This window comes from Engystomops pustulosus, chromosome 7 (genome assembly GCF_040894005.1).
Source record: "Engystomops pustulosus chromosome 7, aEngPut4.maternal, whole genome shotgun sequence".
Classification (NCBI taxonomy): Eukaryota; Metazoa; Chordata; class Amphibia; order Anura; family Leptodactylidae; genus Engystomops; species Engystomops pustulosus.
In genome coordinates this window covers 165,469,685-165,489,159 of record NC_092417.1, presented here as the reverse complement: position 1 = coordinate 165,489,159, position 19,475 = coordinate 165,469,685, and the positions used below count along the sequence as shown (strand labels likewise).

At 45.8% G+C, this 19,475-nt stretch overlaps 1 protein-coding gene and 1 long non-coding RNA gene across 5 annotated transcripts in view; one reads left to right on the top strand and one right to left on the bottom strand.

Moving 5' to 3' along the window:
* Positions 1 to 9,970, bottom strand: part of LOC140071258 (uncharacterized) — a 39,848-nt gene extending 29,878 nt beyond the window's left edge. Inside the window, exon 1 of the long non-coding RNA XR_011849099.1 lies at positions 9,832 to 9,970. This is a non-coding gene — a long non-coding RNA (uncharacterized lncRNA). The remainder of the gene's footprint in view (positions 1 to 9,831) is intronic.
* On the top strand, positions 5,486 to 17,786 carry LOC140071252 (para-nitrobenzyl esterase-like). 4 transcript variants are annotated; one of them, XM_072118779.1, is made up of 10 exons: positions 5,486 to 5,580; positions 7,512 to 7,745; positions 12,201 to 12,904; positions 14,764 to 14,871; positions 15,140 to 15,336; positions 15,764 to 15,969; positions 16,480 to 16,538; positions 16,618 to 16,785; positions 16,931 to 17,152; positions 17,233 to 17,786. In XM_072118779.1, exons 2-10 carry the CDS (start codon positions 7,732 to 7,734, stop codon positions 17,373 to 17,375), a joined length of 1,821 nt encoding a protein of 606 aa, XP_071974880.1. In that variant the 5' UTR covers positions 5,486 to 5,580; positions 7,512 to 7,731; the 3' UTR covers positions 17,376 to 17,786. The 4 variants fall into 4 exon arrangements, with proteins under 4 accessions (XP_071974880.1, XP_071974878.1, XP_071974877.1 ...); XM_072118777.1 differs by lacking the exon at positions 5,486 to 5,580 and adding an exon at positions 5,589 to 5,906; XM_072118776.1 differs by lacking the exons at positions 5,486 to 5,580; positions 7,512 to 7,745 and adding an exon at positions 5,589 to 5,906.
* The last annotated feature ends 1,689 nt before the right edge of the window (positions 17,787 to 19,475 follow it).

The following is a 19,475-nucleotide window of genomic DNA, read 5'->3' as shown; positions in this document are numbered from 1 at the left end:
CACACAGGAGGAGAGCAGACACCTCCTCTATATACTACACCACACAGGAGGAGAGCTGACACATCCTCTATATACTACACCACACAGGAGGAGAGCTGACACATCCTCTATATACTACACCACACAGGAGGAGAGCTGACACATCCTCTATATACTACACCACACAGGAGGAGAGCAGACACATCCTCTATATACTACACCACACAGGAGGAGAGCAGACACATCCTCTATATACTACACCACACAGGAGGAGAGCCCACACATCCTCTATATACTACACCACACAGGAGGAGAGCAGACACATCCTCTATATACTGCACCACACAGGAGGAGAGCCAACACATCCTCTATATACTACACCACACAAGAGGAGAGCTGACACATCCTCTATATACTACACCACACAGGAGGAGAGCTGACACATCCTCTATACTACACCACACAGGAGGAGGAGAGCAGACACATCCTCTATATACTACACCACACAGGAGAGCTGACACATCCTCTATATACTACACCACACAGGAGGAGAGCAGACACATCCTCTATATACTACACCACCCAGGAGGAGAGCAGACACATCCTCTATATGCTGCACCACACAGGAGGAGAGCAGACACATCCTCTATATACTACACCACACAGGAGGAGAGCTGACACATCCTCTATATACTACACCACACAGGAGACGCATCCTCTATATACTACACCTCAGAGAAGACGCATCCTCCATATACTACACCACACAGGAGGAGAGCCAACACATCCTCTATACACTACACCACACAGGAGGAGAGCATACACATCCTCTATATACTACACCACACAGGAGGAGAGCTGACACATCCCCTATACACTACACCACACAGGAGGAGAGCAGACACCTCCTCTATATCCTACACCACACAGGAGGAGAGCCGACACATCCTCTATATACTACACCACACAGGAGAGCTGACACATCCTCTATATACTACACCACACAGGGGACGCATCCTCTATATACTACACCACACAGGAGACACATCCTCTATATACTACACCACACAGGAGGAGAGCCCACACATCCTTTATATACTACACCACACAGGAGGATAGCCGACACATCCTCTATATACTACACCACACAGGAGGAGAGCCCACACATCCTTTATATACTACACCACACAGGAGGAGAGCCGACACATCCTCTATATACTACACCACATAGGAGGAGAGCCCGCACATCCTTTATATACTACACCACACAGGAGGAGAGCCCACAGATCCTCTATATACTACACCACACAGGAGGAGAGCAGACACCTCCTCTATATACTACACCACACAGGAGGAGAGCTGTCACATCCTCTATATACTACAACACACAGGAGGAGAGCTGACACATCCTCTATATACTACACCCACAGGAGGAGAGCTGACACATCCTCTATATACTACACCACACAGGAGGAGAGCCGACACATCCTCTATATACTACACCACACAGGAGGAGAGCCGACACATCCTCTATATACTACACCACACAGGAGGAGAGCCCACACATCCTCTTTATACTACACCACACAGGAGGAGAGCCCACACATCCTCTATATACTACACCACACAGGAGGAGAGCCGACACATCCTCTATATACTACACCACACAGGAGGAGAGCCTGCACATCCTCTATATACTACACCACACAGGAGACACATCCTCTATATACTACACCACACAGGAGACACATCCTCTATATACTACACCACACAGGAGGAGAGCCCACACATCCTTTATATACTACACCACACAGGAGGAGAGCCGACACATCCTCTATATACTACACCACACAGGAGGAGAGCCCACACATCCTTTATATACTACACCACACAGGAGGAGAGCTGACACATCCTCTATATACTACACCACACAGGAGGAGAGCCCACACATCCTTTATATACTACACCACACAGGAGGAGAGCCCACACATCCTCTATATACTACACCACACAGGAGGAGAGCAGACACATCCTCTATATACTACACCACACAGGAGGAGAGCCCACACATCCTCTATATACTACACCACACAGGAGGAGAGCAGACACCTCCTCTATATACTACACCACACAGGAGGAGAGCTGTCACATCCTCTATATACTACACCACACAGGAGGAGAGCGGACACATCCTCTATATACTACACCCACAGGAGGAGAGCTGACACATCCTCTATATACTACACCACACAGGAGGAGAGCCGACACATCCTCTATATACTACACCACACAGGAGGAGAGCCCACACATCCTCTATATACTACACCACACAGGAGGAGAGCCCACACATCCTCTATATACTACACCACCCAGGAGGAGAGCCGACACATCCTCTATATACTACACCATACAGGAGGAGAGCCTGCACATCCTCTATATACTACACCACACAGGAGGAGAGCTGACACATCCTCTATATACTACACCACACAGGAGGAGAGCCGACACATCCTCTATATACTACACCACACAGGAGGAGATCTGACACATCCTCTATATACTACACCACAAAGGAGGAGAGCCTGCACATCCTCTATATACTACACCACACAGGAGGAGAGCCTGCACATCCTCTATATACTACACCACACAGGAGGAGAGCCCACACATCCTCTATATACTACATCACACAGGAGGAGAGCCGACACATCCTCTATATACTACACCACACAGGAGGAGAGCTCACACATCCTCTATATACTACACCACACAGGAGGAGAGCTGACACATCCTCTATATACTACACCGCACAGGAAGAGAGCTCACACATCCTCTATATACTACACCACACAGGAGGAGAGCAGACACCTCCTCTATATACTACACCACACAGGAGGAGAGCTGTCACATCCTCTATATAGTACACCACACAGGAGGAGAGCTGACACATCCCCTATATACTACACCGCACAGGAGGAGAGCAGACACCTCCTTTATATACTACACCGCACAGGAGGAGAGCCGACACATCCTCTATATACTACACCACACAGGAGGAGAGCCCACACATCCTCTAGATACTACACCACACAGGACGAGAGCTCACACATCCTCTATATACTACACCACACAGGAGGAGGGCCTATACATCCTCTATATACTACACCACACAGGAGGAGAGCTGACACATCCTCTATATACTACACCACACAGGAGGGAAGCTGACACATCCTCTATATACTACACCACACAGGAGGAGAGCCGACACATCCTCTATATACTACACCACACAGGAGGAGAGCTGACACATCCTCTATATACTACACCACACAGGAGGAGAGCCGACACATCCTCTATATACTACACCACACAGGAGGAGAGCCGACGCATCCTCTATATACTGCACCACACAGGAGGAGAGCTGACACATCCTCTATATACTACACCACACAGGAGGGGAGCAGACACATCCTCTATATACTACACCACACAGGAGGAGAGCCGACACATCCTCTATATACTACACCACACAGGAGGAGAGCAGACACATCCTCTATATACTACACCACACAGGAGGAGAGCCCACACATCCTCTATATACTACCACCACACAGGAGGAGAGCCCACACATCCTCTATATACTACACCACACAGGAGGAAAGCTGACACATCCTCTATGTACTACACCATACAGGAGGAGAGCTGACACATCCTCTATATACTACTCCACACAGGAGGAGAGCAGACACCTCCTCTATATACTACACCACACAGGAGGAGAGCTGACACATCCTCTATATACTACACCACACAGGAGGAGAGCTGACACATCCTCTATATACTACACCACACAGGAGGAGAGCTGACACATCCTCTATATACTACACCACACAGGAGGAGAGCAGACACATCCTCTATATACTACACCACACAGGAGGAGAGCAGACACATCCTCTATATACTACACCACACAGGAGGAGAGCCCACACATCCTCTATATACTACACCACACAGGAGGAGAGCAGACACATCCTCTATATACTGCACCACACAGGAGGAGAGCCAACACATCCTCTATATACTACACCACACAAGAGGAGAGCTGACACATCCTCTATATACTACACCACACAGGAGGAGAGCTGACACATCCTCTATACTACACCACACAGGAGGAGGAGAGCAGACACATCCTCTATATACTACACCACACAGGAGAGCTGACACATCCTCTATATACTACACCACACAGGAGGAGAGCAGACACATCCTCTATATACTACACCACCCAGGAGGAGAGCTGACACATCCTCTATATACTACACCACACAGGAGGAGAGCCGACACATCCTCTATATACTACACCACACAGGAGGAGAGCCGACGCATCCTCTATATACTGCACCACACAGGAGGAGAGCTGACACATCCTCTATATACTACACCACACAGGAGGGGAGCAGACACATCCTCTATATACTACACCACACAGGAGGAGAGCCGACACATCCTCTATATACTACACCACACAGGAGGAGAGCAGACACATCCTCTATATACTACACCACACAGGAGGAGAGCCCACACATCCTCTATATACTACCACCACACAGGAGGAGAGCCCACACATCCTCTATATACTACACCACACAGGAGGAAAGCTGACACATCCTCTATGTACTACACCATACAGGAGGAGAGCTGACACATCCTCTATATACTACTCCACACAGGAGGAGAGCAGACACCTCCTCTATATACTACACCACACAGGAGGAGAGCTGACACATCCTCTATATACTACACCACACAGGAGGAGAGCTGACACATCCTCTATATACTACACCACACAGGAGGAGAGCTGACACATCCTCTATATACTACACCACACAGGAGGAGAGCAGACACATCCTCTATATACTACACCACACAGGAGGAGAGCAGACACATCCTCTATATACTACACCACACAGGAGGAGAGCCCACACATCCTCTATATACTACACCACACAGGAGGAGAGCAGACACATCCTCTATATACTGCACCACACAGGAGGAGAGCCAACACATCCTCTATATACTACACCACACAAGAGGAGAGCTGACACATCCTCTATATACTACACCACACAGGAGGAGAGCTGACACATCCTCTATACTACACCACACAGGAGGAGGAGAGCAGACACATCCTCTATATACTACACCACACAGGAGAGCTGACACATCCTCTATATACTACACCACACAGGAGGAGAGCAGACACATCCTCTATATACTACACCACCCAGGAGGAGAGCAGACACATCCTCTATATGCTGCACCACACAGGAGGAGAGCAGACACATCCTCTATATACTACACCACACAGGAGGAGAGCAGACACATCCTCTATATACTACACCACAGAGGTCCAATGATTTTGAAATAAATGGGTCATGTCAGGTCAGGTCTATTACACACTGAGTAGATGTTCCAAAGGGCATATTTGAAAGGTGTTATTAGGGGCGGAGCGGGTGTAAAAGGGATATACTAAATAATAGTTAGATCAGCAGAATTTTTATTTGTGGAGCACCTAGAAATTACAGAAGGTGGAGCAGGGTAAGAGAGATTTCACTTGAGTAGGATAACATGTAGGTGTAGATCCGCGGCCACACTTTCGCCAGATTTTCCGGGGATTTCAGTATTTGCGCCGGCTTTCATGTGACTGAAATCGGGGAGCGGGCCATTGGATGATCCGACTGATTCGGACTGAGCGCAAGATTTAAGATTCAAATTGTGTCGCAAGATCAAGCACTTACATGCACCAGGAAGAAGAAGGTGAACTCCGGGGACCTGAGCGGGGAAGCAACACATGCAGGATATCGGGCGCACAATCTTAGTGAATAGGGTCGGACAATGCACTTTCGGGGAAGGCGTCAGGACGGGTAAGTAAATGAGCCCCAATGTCTCTTACAATAAATGTGGTCCAGCAGGTTCCTCCACCGAGTTTTGTGTTTCAACAACTTGTAGCTGTCATACGACAAGATTTATGCAAACAGAGGGAATTACATTTTGCTACATTTACTACATTCCAAGTATTCAGTTCTTCAAGGGGTTGTTTGGGATTAAAACAAAAATCTTTAACCCTTTATCTCTGCACATGTTTTGCAACGCTCAGGCCACTTTTCAATTCCTTCTACAAGCCATATCTGTTATATTTTTGCCGACATTCTAGCTGTATGGGGTCTTGTTTTTTGTTTGTACGAAATGTTGTTTTTAATGGCACAATTTGGAGTTTCATATATCCCACTGGTGAACTTTTATTAACCCTTTCTGTGGAGAATATGTATAAAAAAACAGAAAGCAAATCTGATGTTGTTTTTCCTATTAAAAATGTTCTGCCTTTATCATTCAACTTAAAAAAAGAAATATAATAACTTTGTTCCCTGGGTATAAAGCAATACCAAATTTATAGTTTTTTTTTTAAATGCAAAATGAAATCTATAGAGGGGGGAAAAAAACGTTTTGCATCGCCACCTTCCAAGCTCCACGACTTTGATTATAATTTGGTTATTTGCTTATAACTTGGGTTATAATTTTTGGTCAATAAGGCTTCGTATTTTTTCAGAAAAAGACCTGTAGATTTTATTTGTACACGTCCTCTATACTTGCTTAGTCACTGCCGTCCGTGTTTGACCAAGGTGTCTAAGGGGTTAAATGCCTGGGATCAATATTTTTCTAACCCCAATTGTTAGTGCCTGGGCTGAGGTGCCCACAGCCCAACCGCAGGAGTGGCAGTAGCCGACGCGGAGACATAGAAAGAAAGGACGTACCCTTAATGATCGCCATAGAAGCCCGATACGGCGGACATTAAGGAGTTAATACTTATTTTATCATAATATGTGAACCCTTTTCCTGCCAGATGGCCTCAATACACTATGGGGCAGATTTACTTACCCGGTTCCTTCGTGATCCCGCGGTGCGTTGTCTGAGGATTCGGGTCCGGCGCCATTCACTAAGATCGTGCGTCCAAGTTCCTGCATGTGTCGCTGCTCCGCCGAAGTCCACCAGAGTTCACATGCTTCTCCCTGGTGCATGTAAGTGCTTGATCTTGCGACACAAATCTTTTTTTAAATTCTGCGGTTTGTCCGAATCCGTCGGGTTGTCTGGCGGCCCGCCCCCCGATTTCTGTTGCATGCAAGCCGACGTCGATGCGCTAAAATCCGATCACGCGCGCCAAAATCCCAGGGCAATTTGGCGCAAAACGGAAAGATTCGGGAAACCCGACAAAAGTGCGGCGTTCGGACCCTTAGTAAATGAGCCCCTATGTGCTATACCCGTATTACAGGAGGTCCTCCAGGAATGCAATACCGGACACAGCCTATTGACAGATGGGGCGCTGTTTCTGAAAGAAAACCGCCAAGTGTTCCTAATCCTGCACAATCCCTTTAATCAAATATCTATGGCTTGCACATGTCTTAGCACTTAGATCATAAGTCGTCGCTATCCAGTTGGGCTAGAAGCCTAATTTGCGATATTCTTTGACCCAGTAACAGCAAAGAAAATCTGATAGAAAAGCAGAAAGCAGGTGCCCTCCGCCTGTAAGCGGCTGTGACAGATCAGTGTCAGGTGTCACAACAGCCACAAGTCGCGTATCATCTGGTCAGACCGCACCGAGCAAGTACAGAACAAAGGTTGAGTCTCGCCCCGATGCCTGCAGCCACACAGGGCGGAGCGAAGCTGAGACGCACGGCCATATAACACAACATCATGGCGGGGAACAAGTAAGTAGCCGACTATGGGAGGGGGATAGGGGGAGGATATGGAGCAACAGGATTGGAGAGGGAATACGGTGACTTGTTCCCAGGGATTAACCTCTTCACCGCCTGTTTACATGATGCAGGTTTAAAGGGGGTGTCCTAGAGTCACAACCCATGCACAGCGGAGAACGTGAGACGCATCAGTCACGCGTGTGCACAACGCCGTACAGTGCGTCAGATTCCTGCGATACCCTGCAGTGTAGTTATGTCTCAGGCAGAAGCGTAAATGCCCACAACAAGGTGCTTCCCCACTGCCCTATGCAAAGGCTTTTGGGTAGCGAACCTCTCGGTGAGGGATTGTACAATATACTCAAAAACAAGCCGCGATTCAGAGCGTTAGGACGGTTAGTGTTCCGCAAAAGTTTTGGGAGCTCTTAGAGATACATTTCGAGTTATGAGACCATTTTCACCACAAATTTTCGCCCCCTAATGATTCGCACAAAATTTGGTGAAAACTGATCGTGACCTTGTGCCTTGCAGCATCTACCAGAGCCCAAAAATGGGACAAGACCAACACCAAAAAGTTACAAAGCCCCTTCCCCTGGTGGTGTCCGTACTCTCAGATGGGTCATCCGTCAATTTTCTGGGAAAACCCCAGTAATAGTTATAATACATAGTGATAAACAATGGGAATAGTAGCACTGACAATGTCGGCTCTGCTACACACGGGTGTTGTGTACTAATTATACCAGTGACTTTTACACCCTTGTAATATTTTGACTCCTTAGCAGTGAAGCGGGTGTCATGTGTCCGGGGTGGGGGGGATTGAGTTACAAGTCTTCTTGGGTGTCAGTCCATGGCACATCCAGCAACTACAAGGCTCCAGTAAATATCTAGAGTAACAGGGGCTCCAGAGCAGTTCCCATAGGTCCAGAGATAGACCGTCCCTTTAAGAGATCACTTCTCTGCCGTTCACTAGTTCTGTTTCTTATAGGATAGGCTTCCTAATACATGTTCTGATCCACTATAGCATTATAATACAGGCGGTTTCGGCAGTAGCCTAGGGGGACACCTGAACCACCCACCTAATTCTATACTGAGAAGGACCTTCACAAGTGAAATCTGTTCCTGCTCTCAATACAAATGTACACAAAATCCATTTCAGGACCTTTGAAGGTCCTGAAACCGCAGGCAGAAGGGACACATCCTCCATTCCCCAAGAAGCTGATTCTAGTCCCAGATGTAGGAAGTGATTCCAGACTTGTAGGAGCTATAATATTCATACAGTCCAGGGGCAATGGCAGTGTAATCCACCCCTATTCTCATCTTTAACATTCATTACAAATTCTCTCATCGATTTGGCCTTCGTTACCCCTTATCGGAGGGTTTTCCTAGGTTCTCTGCTCCTACGGTAAGGAATCTTTTCCTATCACAATGATGCAGTCATCTTTATGAAGCCTCCGGGCCCCGTTTATGTTGGGATAATTCATCTAACTCATTGCACACAGTAATACACCGTCTCCGTAAATGGTATTGGGTGATGGAGCCGCTGTGCCACCCCAATCAGTTGTGACCCCTATATCCAACCTCTAACCCCACTGGACTACACTGTGATGAGGTCACCTGGTAACTATGTCTTAGAGTTGTCCTGGTGTAGCTGGCAGCACACCTTAGAGGGTAGAGCAGTGTTACAGGAGTGGCCTGGTACCAGCTGAGGTCCGGGCAGACAGTTAGGGCAATAGGTAGTGTCAGGTGAAGGTCAGGGCAGACAGTTAGGGAATAGGTAGTGTCGGCTGAAAGTCAGGGCAGACAGTCAGGGCAATAGGTAGTGTCGGGTGAAGGTCAGGGCAGACAGTTAGGGAATAGGTAGTGTCGGCTGAAAGTCAGGGCAGACAGTCAGGGCAATAGGTAGTGTCGGGTGAAGGTCAGGGCAGACAGTTAGGCAATAGGTAGTGTCAGCTGAAGGTCAGGGCAGGGAGCACAGAGCTGTGGTCATCATGGGAGGTTGGCAGGACACAAAGTCAAGGAACGAGCCAAGATCCGGAACAGCAGGTGGACACTAGACAATGTACAAGAAATCAACGCCTCGAAACCTGAGGTTATTACCCACCAGAGGGACGTCCTTTGATTCCCTCATGGTCAGGGGATCCTGGTAGAGATTTGCTGCATCCAGATTGTCATGTCTATTCTGCGCTGGAATATTCCATCAGTATCCATGGCTGTGCCCGTGATCCTCTCCTACAATCACCCTCCGGCAGGTAATAAGAGGCATCCGCCCTTCTTTACTTTTGGACTTAATCTCCTTGCACACTACAGGTGTGAGAGTAACAAGGGCTGATGGGGAGGTGACATAGTGTAATATACTGATCAGCGGCATAAGATACAACATGTCAGTCACCTTTTAGGACAGTTTTCTGTTGTAGAGGATGATAAGTCCCACTGATCCCCACTGTCACCCTGCCAACAATGCCATCGTGCAACTTCGAAAGTTGTATCCCATGAATTCAATTTACTTCTGTCAACATATAAAATTGAATTCATCAGCTTCTATTTAGTTATAGGGACATTTCAAGACAACCAGTCACCAGCGTTTACCCCACTAAACCACCAGCCCCCCTTAGGTAGGGGATAAAATGTCCTTTCTAGAATTCCTTCTTTTATGTAAAATCTCATCCTCAGAAGAGTCATATTTTACCTGAGATGAGTCATGTTTAGAGATTGCAGGGGTAGAGTCTCTTCAAGGGCCCCTATCTTCTCTTATACATGACCTAGAATCATTCTTCTTGTGTCATATGACAGATAAGAATCTACTCTTTTAGTACTCCGTACATCAGGCTTGTAATACTGTGATCTACAGAATCGTAGATACAGACAAAGAAAATAGACAGGAACTGAATCTTAATGCCGATCATATACCCAACTATCTGTACCTCCCTGTATCTCTGGTTCTGTAGCTCACAGAACCGCAAGCCTGATGTAATCTCAAAGATGAGATTCATATCTTTAATATGACACAAGCAACTAGGTGCTATAGAACTGAAGACAGGACCTTACTTTGGGTATATCTGCTCCTGGGTGCTATGATTGGTTACAGTAACACGCTTAACCAGTCTCATTTACTGAGTTTACCAGAACCCCTCTGTGCTGCAGCTTCACAGGTTGTAACATTGTCAGTCCCCTTTCCCCTGCTCCTTCAGCACTTTCCTCTCCCTCTGCTTGCTGTAATCTCACACAGTGGGAGGGGGAAGTGCTCATACAGAGTGTAACAGCCTGTGAAGCTGCAGCACAGAGGGGCTCTGGTAACATCTTCAGAACCCTTCTGGGTCATTAACATAATTTTAAAAGTTGATTTTAGAAGGAATGAGTAAGTGTTTCTGGTTTATCATTTGGATGGTAGATTTCCTTTAAGGAGTCTCCTGTGGGGTCTGCATTCTTTAAAAAGTCAAGTCTGTGGTCTGTATCTTTAAGGTTTCTGGTCTGGTCTTTGTATTTTTTTTAATTGAGTCTGGTCTGGGGTCTGTAGATTTAGTGGTCTAGTTTGGGCTCTGTACTGAGAGAAGGTTTGGTCTGGATTATCTATAAATTTAGACCCAGGAGAATCTGGAGGTTTGGGGTCTATAACTGTTTAGAGGGTCTGATCAGGATGCTACTGGTTAGGGGAACGCATACAGGAGGGCACAAGGGAGCACTTAGAGGGGCCTCACACCATGTGGGGGGTCACTGATGGGGATATTAGTGAGGGTTTGGGGTAGGAGGCAGGTTTCTCTAATATATTCTGTGGTCTGGGATAAATGTTGTAAATTATAAACCCCCTTTAAATATGGACCCTTCTTCATCCAATCACTCCATAGGTAAGTGCACTATATTATAGGACATGGATATTACTTAAATCTCATTAGAGGGCGGATGAGAAATGTCATCAACACCCAAATTCTGGGTGTGCCTGGCAGTGCCACCTGCAGGGGTTGAGCTATTTACCAGTATTACGGAGTTACAAGTCTAATAATCTCTCTGAATCCGACCGCGGAGGAACAATAGGTAATTCTTCCCTTTACTTTTTCATGTTTACCCTTTTGTTTAACCCTTTGCCACCCAATTCTCCTCGGCAATGATATGTCTCATCTCTGGGGGGCATGGACCTAGCAGATATCTCCCCTATACATTAGATATATGTATAGCTGTAATATAATGTGGAACAGGACTGGCCAATTCCAGTTCCCTGTAACTAAGGAGTCCTGGTCCCCTAGAACACAGCGGTGAGACCCAATATCAGTGGAGAGATAGTATCCGGGTTTCAGATTGGGCATCACTGGGGTTAATAAGCTTGTTTCTTTCATTGACATTACGGGGTTGGATCTATGTTCTGTTGCTCTGCCTTGGATTTAAACTGTATTAACCTCCTAAAGCCGCTGATACAATTTATAGAACGTTGGGAAAGATTCCACCTCCGGTGTTAACCTGTCTCCTTCTGGTTGTCAGACCTGTGAACACACAAGGGGAGGTCGGCTCCCGATCTGAATTCAAACATCTGGTCGACTCAGAAGTAGAAGACGACGACGAGGACAAAACATTTTTCTCCGACAAGGACTTTGATACAGAGGACCCTTCCTGCGCGTCTCCCTCTTACAGGACTATGGCGGCTATTGGTGGGGGGGTGTTGATGCTGTGCCTGGTGGTGGCCGGTTTGGCTTATCTATCCGGTAATTCAGCGTGTACCTTAGTAGACGTGACTACGTCGTATGGTAAAGTGCGTGGTCGTCACTGTGAGAAGGTTTACACGTTTAAAGGGATTCCATACGCAAGTCCTCCCGTTGGATCGTTACGGTGGAGACCCCCTAAGGAGCCTACATGCTGGAACGACACATTGGATGCTACAGAGTTCAAGTCAATGTGCGCCCAAATCCAACCATTGAGTCCAAAAGGTAAAGTGATGGGATCTGAAGACTGTCTCTACCTGAACATATGGACCCCAACGACGGATCACGAAGCAAAACTGCCCGTCATGTTCTGGATACACGGTGGATATCTTCATATCTTCAGCGGAGCCGAACCTGGGTATTCGCCGAATGAGGAGTTAACTACCCACAGCCAGATGGTCCACGTCAGCTTCAACTACAGACTCAATGGGTTTGGATTCATGGCTTTGCCTCAGCTGAGAGAAGGTTCTCCCACGAACACATCTGGTAAGTGCAGCTCACATCTCCGATAATGTCACCCCCTATAGGCCACAACTAGGTGGAAACATTGAAGAACATAGGCTTACTCTGGTTTTTAAGTCGCTCTAGTACTTCCAGTTTTTGGGCCTGCACTAAGTGTAAAGTTCATTTGGGTCGTGGAACCTACTTCATCCAATGAGTGGCCTCCTTGCAACATGGGACATCACTTCCATTTTCAAGATGACTTTGCTTCCTGTGTTGTCTTCTGGTCCGATGAGGCCTTTAATCATTGGATGAAGCAAGTCCCGTGACCCCTCGGGACTGCCGGCCAAACCCAGAGAAACTGGGAGCCAGAGCGCAGTAAGTAGCTACCCCGGCCCCCAGGGGATTTTCCATATTCCCGGATAATCCCTTTAAGTAAAATGAAAGCGGTTATCCAACAAATTTATGCAGCTACTTTCATCTCTACTGCCTGTCCCACTATTCCTTCCTGACACACAGGAAATAACTCCTCAATCCGTGTTGTCTTCCAAGATGGACTTAGCAAAATATAAGTCTACATCAAGAACAGTCTAAGATGGAATATTGATAACGTAAAAGGAAACCTGTCATCAGGGTGGCCTAATAAACCACTACCAATATGTTGCCAAGCAGTTGAACAGCTTCTAGAACATGTTTCTTTCATGGCCCAGCTTGGTGGCATCACCCAGAAAACCAACTTTGAAGTAAAATGTTAATGTGTTGTATAAAGTCAGGGAGGCGGAGAGTTTAATATTGAAGTCCAGATCTCCCTCCCATCAGGTGCCGGACTTCAGAAGATCTTATCAATGATGTCCCGGGGCGCAGGACCATCAATTACAGTCAAGAGGCCATTTTGAACGTTCTTTCATATGCTTCAGGAATGAATGCCCATCTATTAAGGATTACTGGATGAACATTCATTCCTACAGCAACGAGCGTCTGGGTCTCTCAAGTGTCTGCTCCCCTCGGGTGTGTCTTTTGGGTCTGGTAGGGGACATTCTTCAGGCTAAACTTGAGAGGGCTCTGTTTTGACTTCTAATATTCTATGGTTGGAAGGTTATTCTGCTGAATCGGAAGCCTCCTAACTACCCTACGTTAGGCAAATAGAACTTGCTGATTAATGCGGAACTTCCAGTTTATAAAATCATCTCTGCGGCTAGAGGTGCTCCGGATCATTTCTCTTTGATCTGGGATTTGTGGGTGACTGCCCAGACTGCTTCGGGAGTGGAGGTGGAATAGCTCCATCTGTGTGATGTGTGAATGAATGTGTGTTCTCCGCCTTAGGGAAGGGTTCCCCTTGCGGGGGCAATTATCTCTCCGTTTTTTGCATCACTGGCCGATGTCATTATCCTATGTCAATATTTTTGTGGCGATTGCCTAACTTCTATGATTGTACCTTGTACTTACCTGAGGTGGATGTTTGCCTTTATTTTTATAAAGTGTCTAAAGTGTCAAAAAAGGGCATTTTGAAGCAGAGAAAGCTTGACTTCAGTGTTGAACTCTCCGCCTCCTTGACTTCATAAAACCAATTTAGATCTCACTTCAAAGTTGATTTTCTTGATGGTCTGGTGTGGTGGCATCATGAAAGAAACATCATCTAGAAGCTGCTCATCTGCTTGACAACATACTGCTAGTGGTTTATTAGACCAATTTCTGATGACAGGTTCCCTTTAATTATGAAATCCAGTAGGCGTTTAAATTCCACAGGAACGCGACAACAGGGAGAAGGGAAACATTACACAATAAGTCTTTGTTATGTGCCAATGTTCACCAGGTCCTCCTGGTGAAGAGATGATGATATATAAGATATTTTATGACTTTTTTGCTCTGTAATAACTTATCTACACACCATAACCTTCCTCTAGGTAACTACGGTTTTATGGATCAGATCGCTGCCCTAAAATGGGTGCAGAAGAACATCCGGTCTTTTGGTGGAGACCCAAACAAAGTTACCATCTATGGCCAGAGCTCAGGTAAGACCAATGAAGGTCACGGTCTCTCCGATAGAGGCCCAGGCATGGCCAGCTTTGGGCAAGGTCAAGACAAATGGGGGACGCTAGATATTTGTTGGCAACTATCCATCATGGTAGACATTATCAAGATCCTCAATATTTGCAACATAAGAAGAGCATTTATGGGCAGGAGACAAGAAGACCCCCTTGTCCACCTCCTCTGTGAATAGTCAGTGGAGCTTATTTTGAGCTTAGATTTCCCATTTGATGTGATATTTTCCCTCTGTAGGGGGGACCTCAGTCATGACTCTGATGGTGTCACCTCTGGCCAAGGGTCTCTTCCAACGCGCCATCGACTTAAGTGGATCATCCGTGTTCAAAGCCACTATGGAGGAGGCGGAGGAGGCCAACCAAATATTCCTGGACCGAACTGGATGTAAAGATGCCAAATGCTTGTGGAACCTCAATACAACTACTATCCTCCAGGTATAGATATGTCCATAGGTGACCTCTCTCATCATGGGGCTTGAGGGCACATTCTGCAATACCTTCTCTTAATTTTAGTTTTTCTTTACAATTAATTGTATATTTATTAGTTCTCTATGTATGATTAGAATGGTCGCTCAAGGAGGGGTGGAGGTGTCTGCCCACTACTTCTACCTTTGATAACCCAAAGAACCAGTACAGCTACACTGGTGTATGGTTAGGGTGGTGTATGAGGAGCAGTCGCCATGCCCAGGCACCTCCACATCTTCAATCTACTGTTGTTCCAGCATTATCCTCCACCTGAGATTTGGGCCCAAGTTTTTCTTGGCCCAGTATGATGTATAGCCGCTGATTGGGGGATCACCGTGTTTAGCATTCAGGTCAGTAAACGGGTAAATCAGACTTAATATTATCTTGTTACTCCTAGTCCATTCCTTGGGAAGACGAATTCCCAAACTGGTCTGCGGACGACTTGTGTGACCTCCCAAAGAAAGGAAAATTTATTGGTCCGGTGACTGTGGTGGATGGATATGTGGTGCCTGCTCCGCCATCGGATGTATGGAAACAGAAGATACCAGGTTATAGCGATGTGCCATACGTTATCGGTACCACCCTTCAGGAACCCGAATTTGCGTAAGGAACCTTTTGTGTCAGTTTTGAGCTTATTGTGTAATGATGATATAAAGGCTGATCTTAAATCTCCCAAACTTTCTGTATGAAATCTCAGGAGCTGAACTCAAAATTCTACAGACTTTAGACCGGATCTATCCAAATATATACACACATAGAAGTGTAATACAGGGTCATATGTTCATTTATTGTTGGGCTGGGCTTCACAAGACCACACCAGAGGAGTTGATTCACCTGGTTGATGTTGGCCAAGAACTGGGGTTTTATAAGTTTCGACACGACTGCCTCCGAGACTGTGTCCTCTTTACACCTGGGTCTATGGAGTCATCTCAAGCAGTAACGAGAACTGTCCCCCACATTATCCAAGTTCAGCTAAGCTATTGGAGATCTGTCTCTATCTGTAGTTTCCACAGAATTCGGAATGCAGCTCTGGAGTATAATAATGCTTTTCATGCCACAAAGTTATGTAAGAAATAGGACACACGTAATACAATATGTATTATTTCTTTCCAGACCATTGTATCCCAACATCTCCAAGTGGACTGAAGAAGATTACCATTGGTTTGTGAATTGTACGTGACGATTATCTGGTATCACCGTTCTTCCATTTGGCCTCAGAATCGTAGTAAATTCTTCTGTCCTCTCTCCTAGCCCTTTTAGGCACATTTGGTGGAAATCTACCATCTGAAGCCCTGGCTCTCTACCCTATATCTGAGTTCTGCTCCCAGCCTGAGCGATGCGTGGAGAAGACGTACATGACTATGGTGTCAGATCTCAGAGTGTCATGTCCTAAAAACGTTCTGGCCCAACTGGCTGCAGGTATATCGACGACATCTTCCTCATTGACTTAGCTTTCATAACATATGTAGGGCAGCATTGTCCTACTTCAATCTCTGATCATGTCCTCAGAGTAATTGAAAATTCAGGGTTTGTCGTGAATCATTGATTTGTGTTGTAATTCCAGAGACTCTGACCAGTCCGGTCTACCGCTATCAGGTCACCTACTCTCCTTCATGTCCGGTTAAAATCAACAACCTTTTCAGCTACAACAGCTGGTTCGCTTTCCACCTTGTGGATATAATAGGATTTTTCGGAACAATGGAACATTCTTTAGGAGAGATATCAGAAGATGACCGCACCTTCCAGAGACTGATAAGGAAATACTTCATCCACTTCGCCAAAGAAGGTAAGATACCATGAGAAAAGCCCAGGAGATCTGTCCTGATGGCTCCAAAGTATCGCAATCTTTTGTTTTCCTTTGTTCAGGGACTATGCCAGCGGAGTGGCCGGAGTATCCCGATGGGACGGCAATTCTATCCACATCACTGAACATAGAGAAGGAATATCGCAAGCCGCAGTGTGCACTATGGGAGAAGAACGACATGTTTCCATATGCCTGGATCAACTAAATGGTCCTCCACCTGAATGTATCCAAAAATGTGGCAGTCTACCCCTTCTCTTTCCACAGCTGTTGATTCCTTCATCTTAAAACTAAAGTGCTAACCCAAGAAACATGACAGGGGTTATTATACAACTTAAAATATTCATCATCAACATGAGATTGGATTTACGGGAGATGATACAAGCCTGTTTAGCTCATACATCATGGATCTTAGCCTGGAGTGTAATACCAAGCGCAGCCAGTATACCATGTATGGCGCCGTTCTTGGTCAGCAGTAAAGGGATTGTAGTGTCTGCCTGGACACTGGGGTCACTTTAAAATTTTACTTAAAGGGGCCACTATCGGGGGAGGCCACACCAGAAATTAGGACTAATTGAAATGTGAGGCACATTAAGAGTGCATTATTAGTTGGGGGAAGGGGGGCTAAGGGGAAGGGCATTTTATATTGCAGTGGGGGGGGGGGGGGGGGGTCATACATGGAGGGCCACAGTGAGGTGGGATGGATATACCTTATGGGCCACCTTGCACACAGCCAGGGGCTAACCCAGGCTGTATCTTGGTATAGTCCTCACCTCTTCCCGGGAAGCTGGACCACCGCAGGGCTGACACATTCATTTGAATGGCCGTATTGCCCACCGTACCAATGGTATTTACCATTGAAGTGACTGTGGCAGTGGGCTACCCTATTAAAACTGTATGCAAGTATGACATGGGTGTAAAAAAAAAAAAAAAAAAAGGTCCATGTACAAATGGCCTTTTTCCTATACACCATCTATAGTTAAACCTTTGAGAGTACAGAGGTTGTTATTGGGCTATGTTTTAACTCTTGAAAGTTTTTTTTTTAAGTTCTGTATATACTCGAGTATAAGCCGACCCGAGTATAAGCCGAGACCCCTAATTTTACCACCAAAAACTGGGAAAACCTATTGACTTGAGTATAAGCCGAGGGTGGGAAATGCATTGGTCACATGCATTGGGTGATAGCTTTGGTACCATATCTAATATATCATTCCACTGCTCATCACTTATTGGGCCTAAATCATCTTCCCATTTTGGTTTGGATGGGATAGCATCCAAATCGGATACCATCCAAATGCTTGCAATGAGTACAAGAATGATATCGTCCCTGATGTTTCCTGTCGTTTGGCAATATGTGTTAATAAAATACTACTGGTTATTGGTGCATTTCCTTCCCCGTATTGTGCAGTTAATGCATGTCGCAATTGCAAATACTGGTAAAAAGACCTATTACCTAAATCAAACTCATCCTTCAGCTGCTCAAACGTTTTAAGCTGTCCGTCATGAAATATCTGGGCGTTTGTAACCAACCCTTTCTGTTCCCATGGGGAGAAGCCCTCTAGTTGGAATAGCTCTGGTACATTGCGCCATATAGGGCTATAGTCTGTTATCGGGCTTAGTCCTGTAAGCTCCATAAACGCGGTCCAGACGCGTCTCAGCAGGTGCAATGTGGGCAGGGTAACATTATGGACCTTGGTGCATACAGTGGGATAGGAAATTTAGACCACTGACAAATTAACCCACCAGCTATCCCCATTTTATCACTCTGTCCCCATACTTTAACCCCTTAAGGACCAGGCCCTTTTTCGTTTTTGCGTTTTTATTTTTCACTCCCCACCTTCAAAAATCTATAACTTTTTTATTTTTCCATGTACAGAGCTGTGTGATGGCTTATTTTCTGCGTAACAAATTGCACTACGTAGTGATGGTATTAAATATTCCATGCCGTGTACTGGGAAGCGGGAAAAAAATTCTAAATGCAGTGAAAATGATGAAAAAACACATTTGCGCCATTTCTTGTGGGCTTGGTTTTTACAGCTTTCACTGTGCACCCCAAATGACATGTCTATTTCATTCATTGGGTCAATACGATCACGGGGATACCAAATTTGTATAGGTTTTATAATGTTTTCATACATTTACAAAAATTAAAACCTCCTGTACAGAAAAAAAATTCTTCATTTTGCCGTGTTCTTGCGCTAATAACTTTTTCATACTATAGTGTATGGAGCTGTGGGTGGTGTCATTTTTTGCGACTTCTGATGATGTTTTCATTGCTTCTATTTTTAGGACTGTTCGACATTTTGAT

Bases quoted from the DNA above. Each gene is read 5' to 3' on its own strand.
- LOC140071252 (XM_072118776.1), top strand. From the start codon at position 5,878: ATGCACTTTCGGGGAAGGCGTCAGGACGG. The intron at 5,907-12,200 runs GTAAGTAAATGA...TCTGGTTGTCAG, and splicing joins CGGGGAAGGCGTCAGGACGG to ACCTGTGAACACACAAGGGG. The intron at 17,153-17,232 runs GTAAGATACCAT...TCCTTTGTTCAG, and splicing joins CATCCACTTCGCCAAAGAAG to GGACTATGCCAGCGGAGTGG.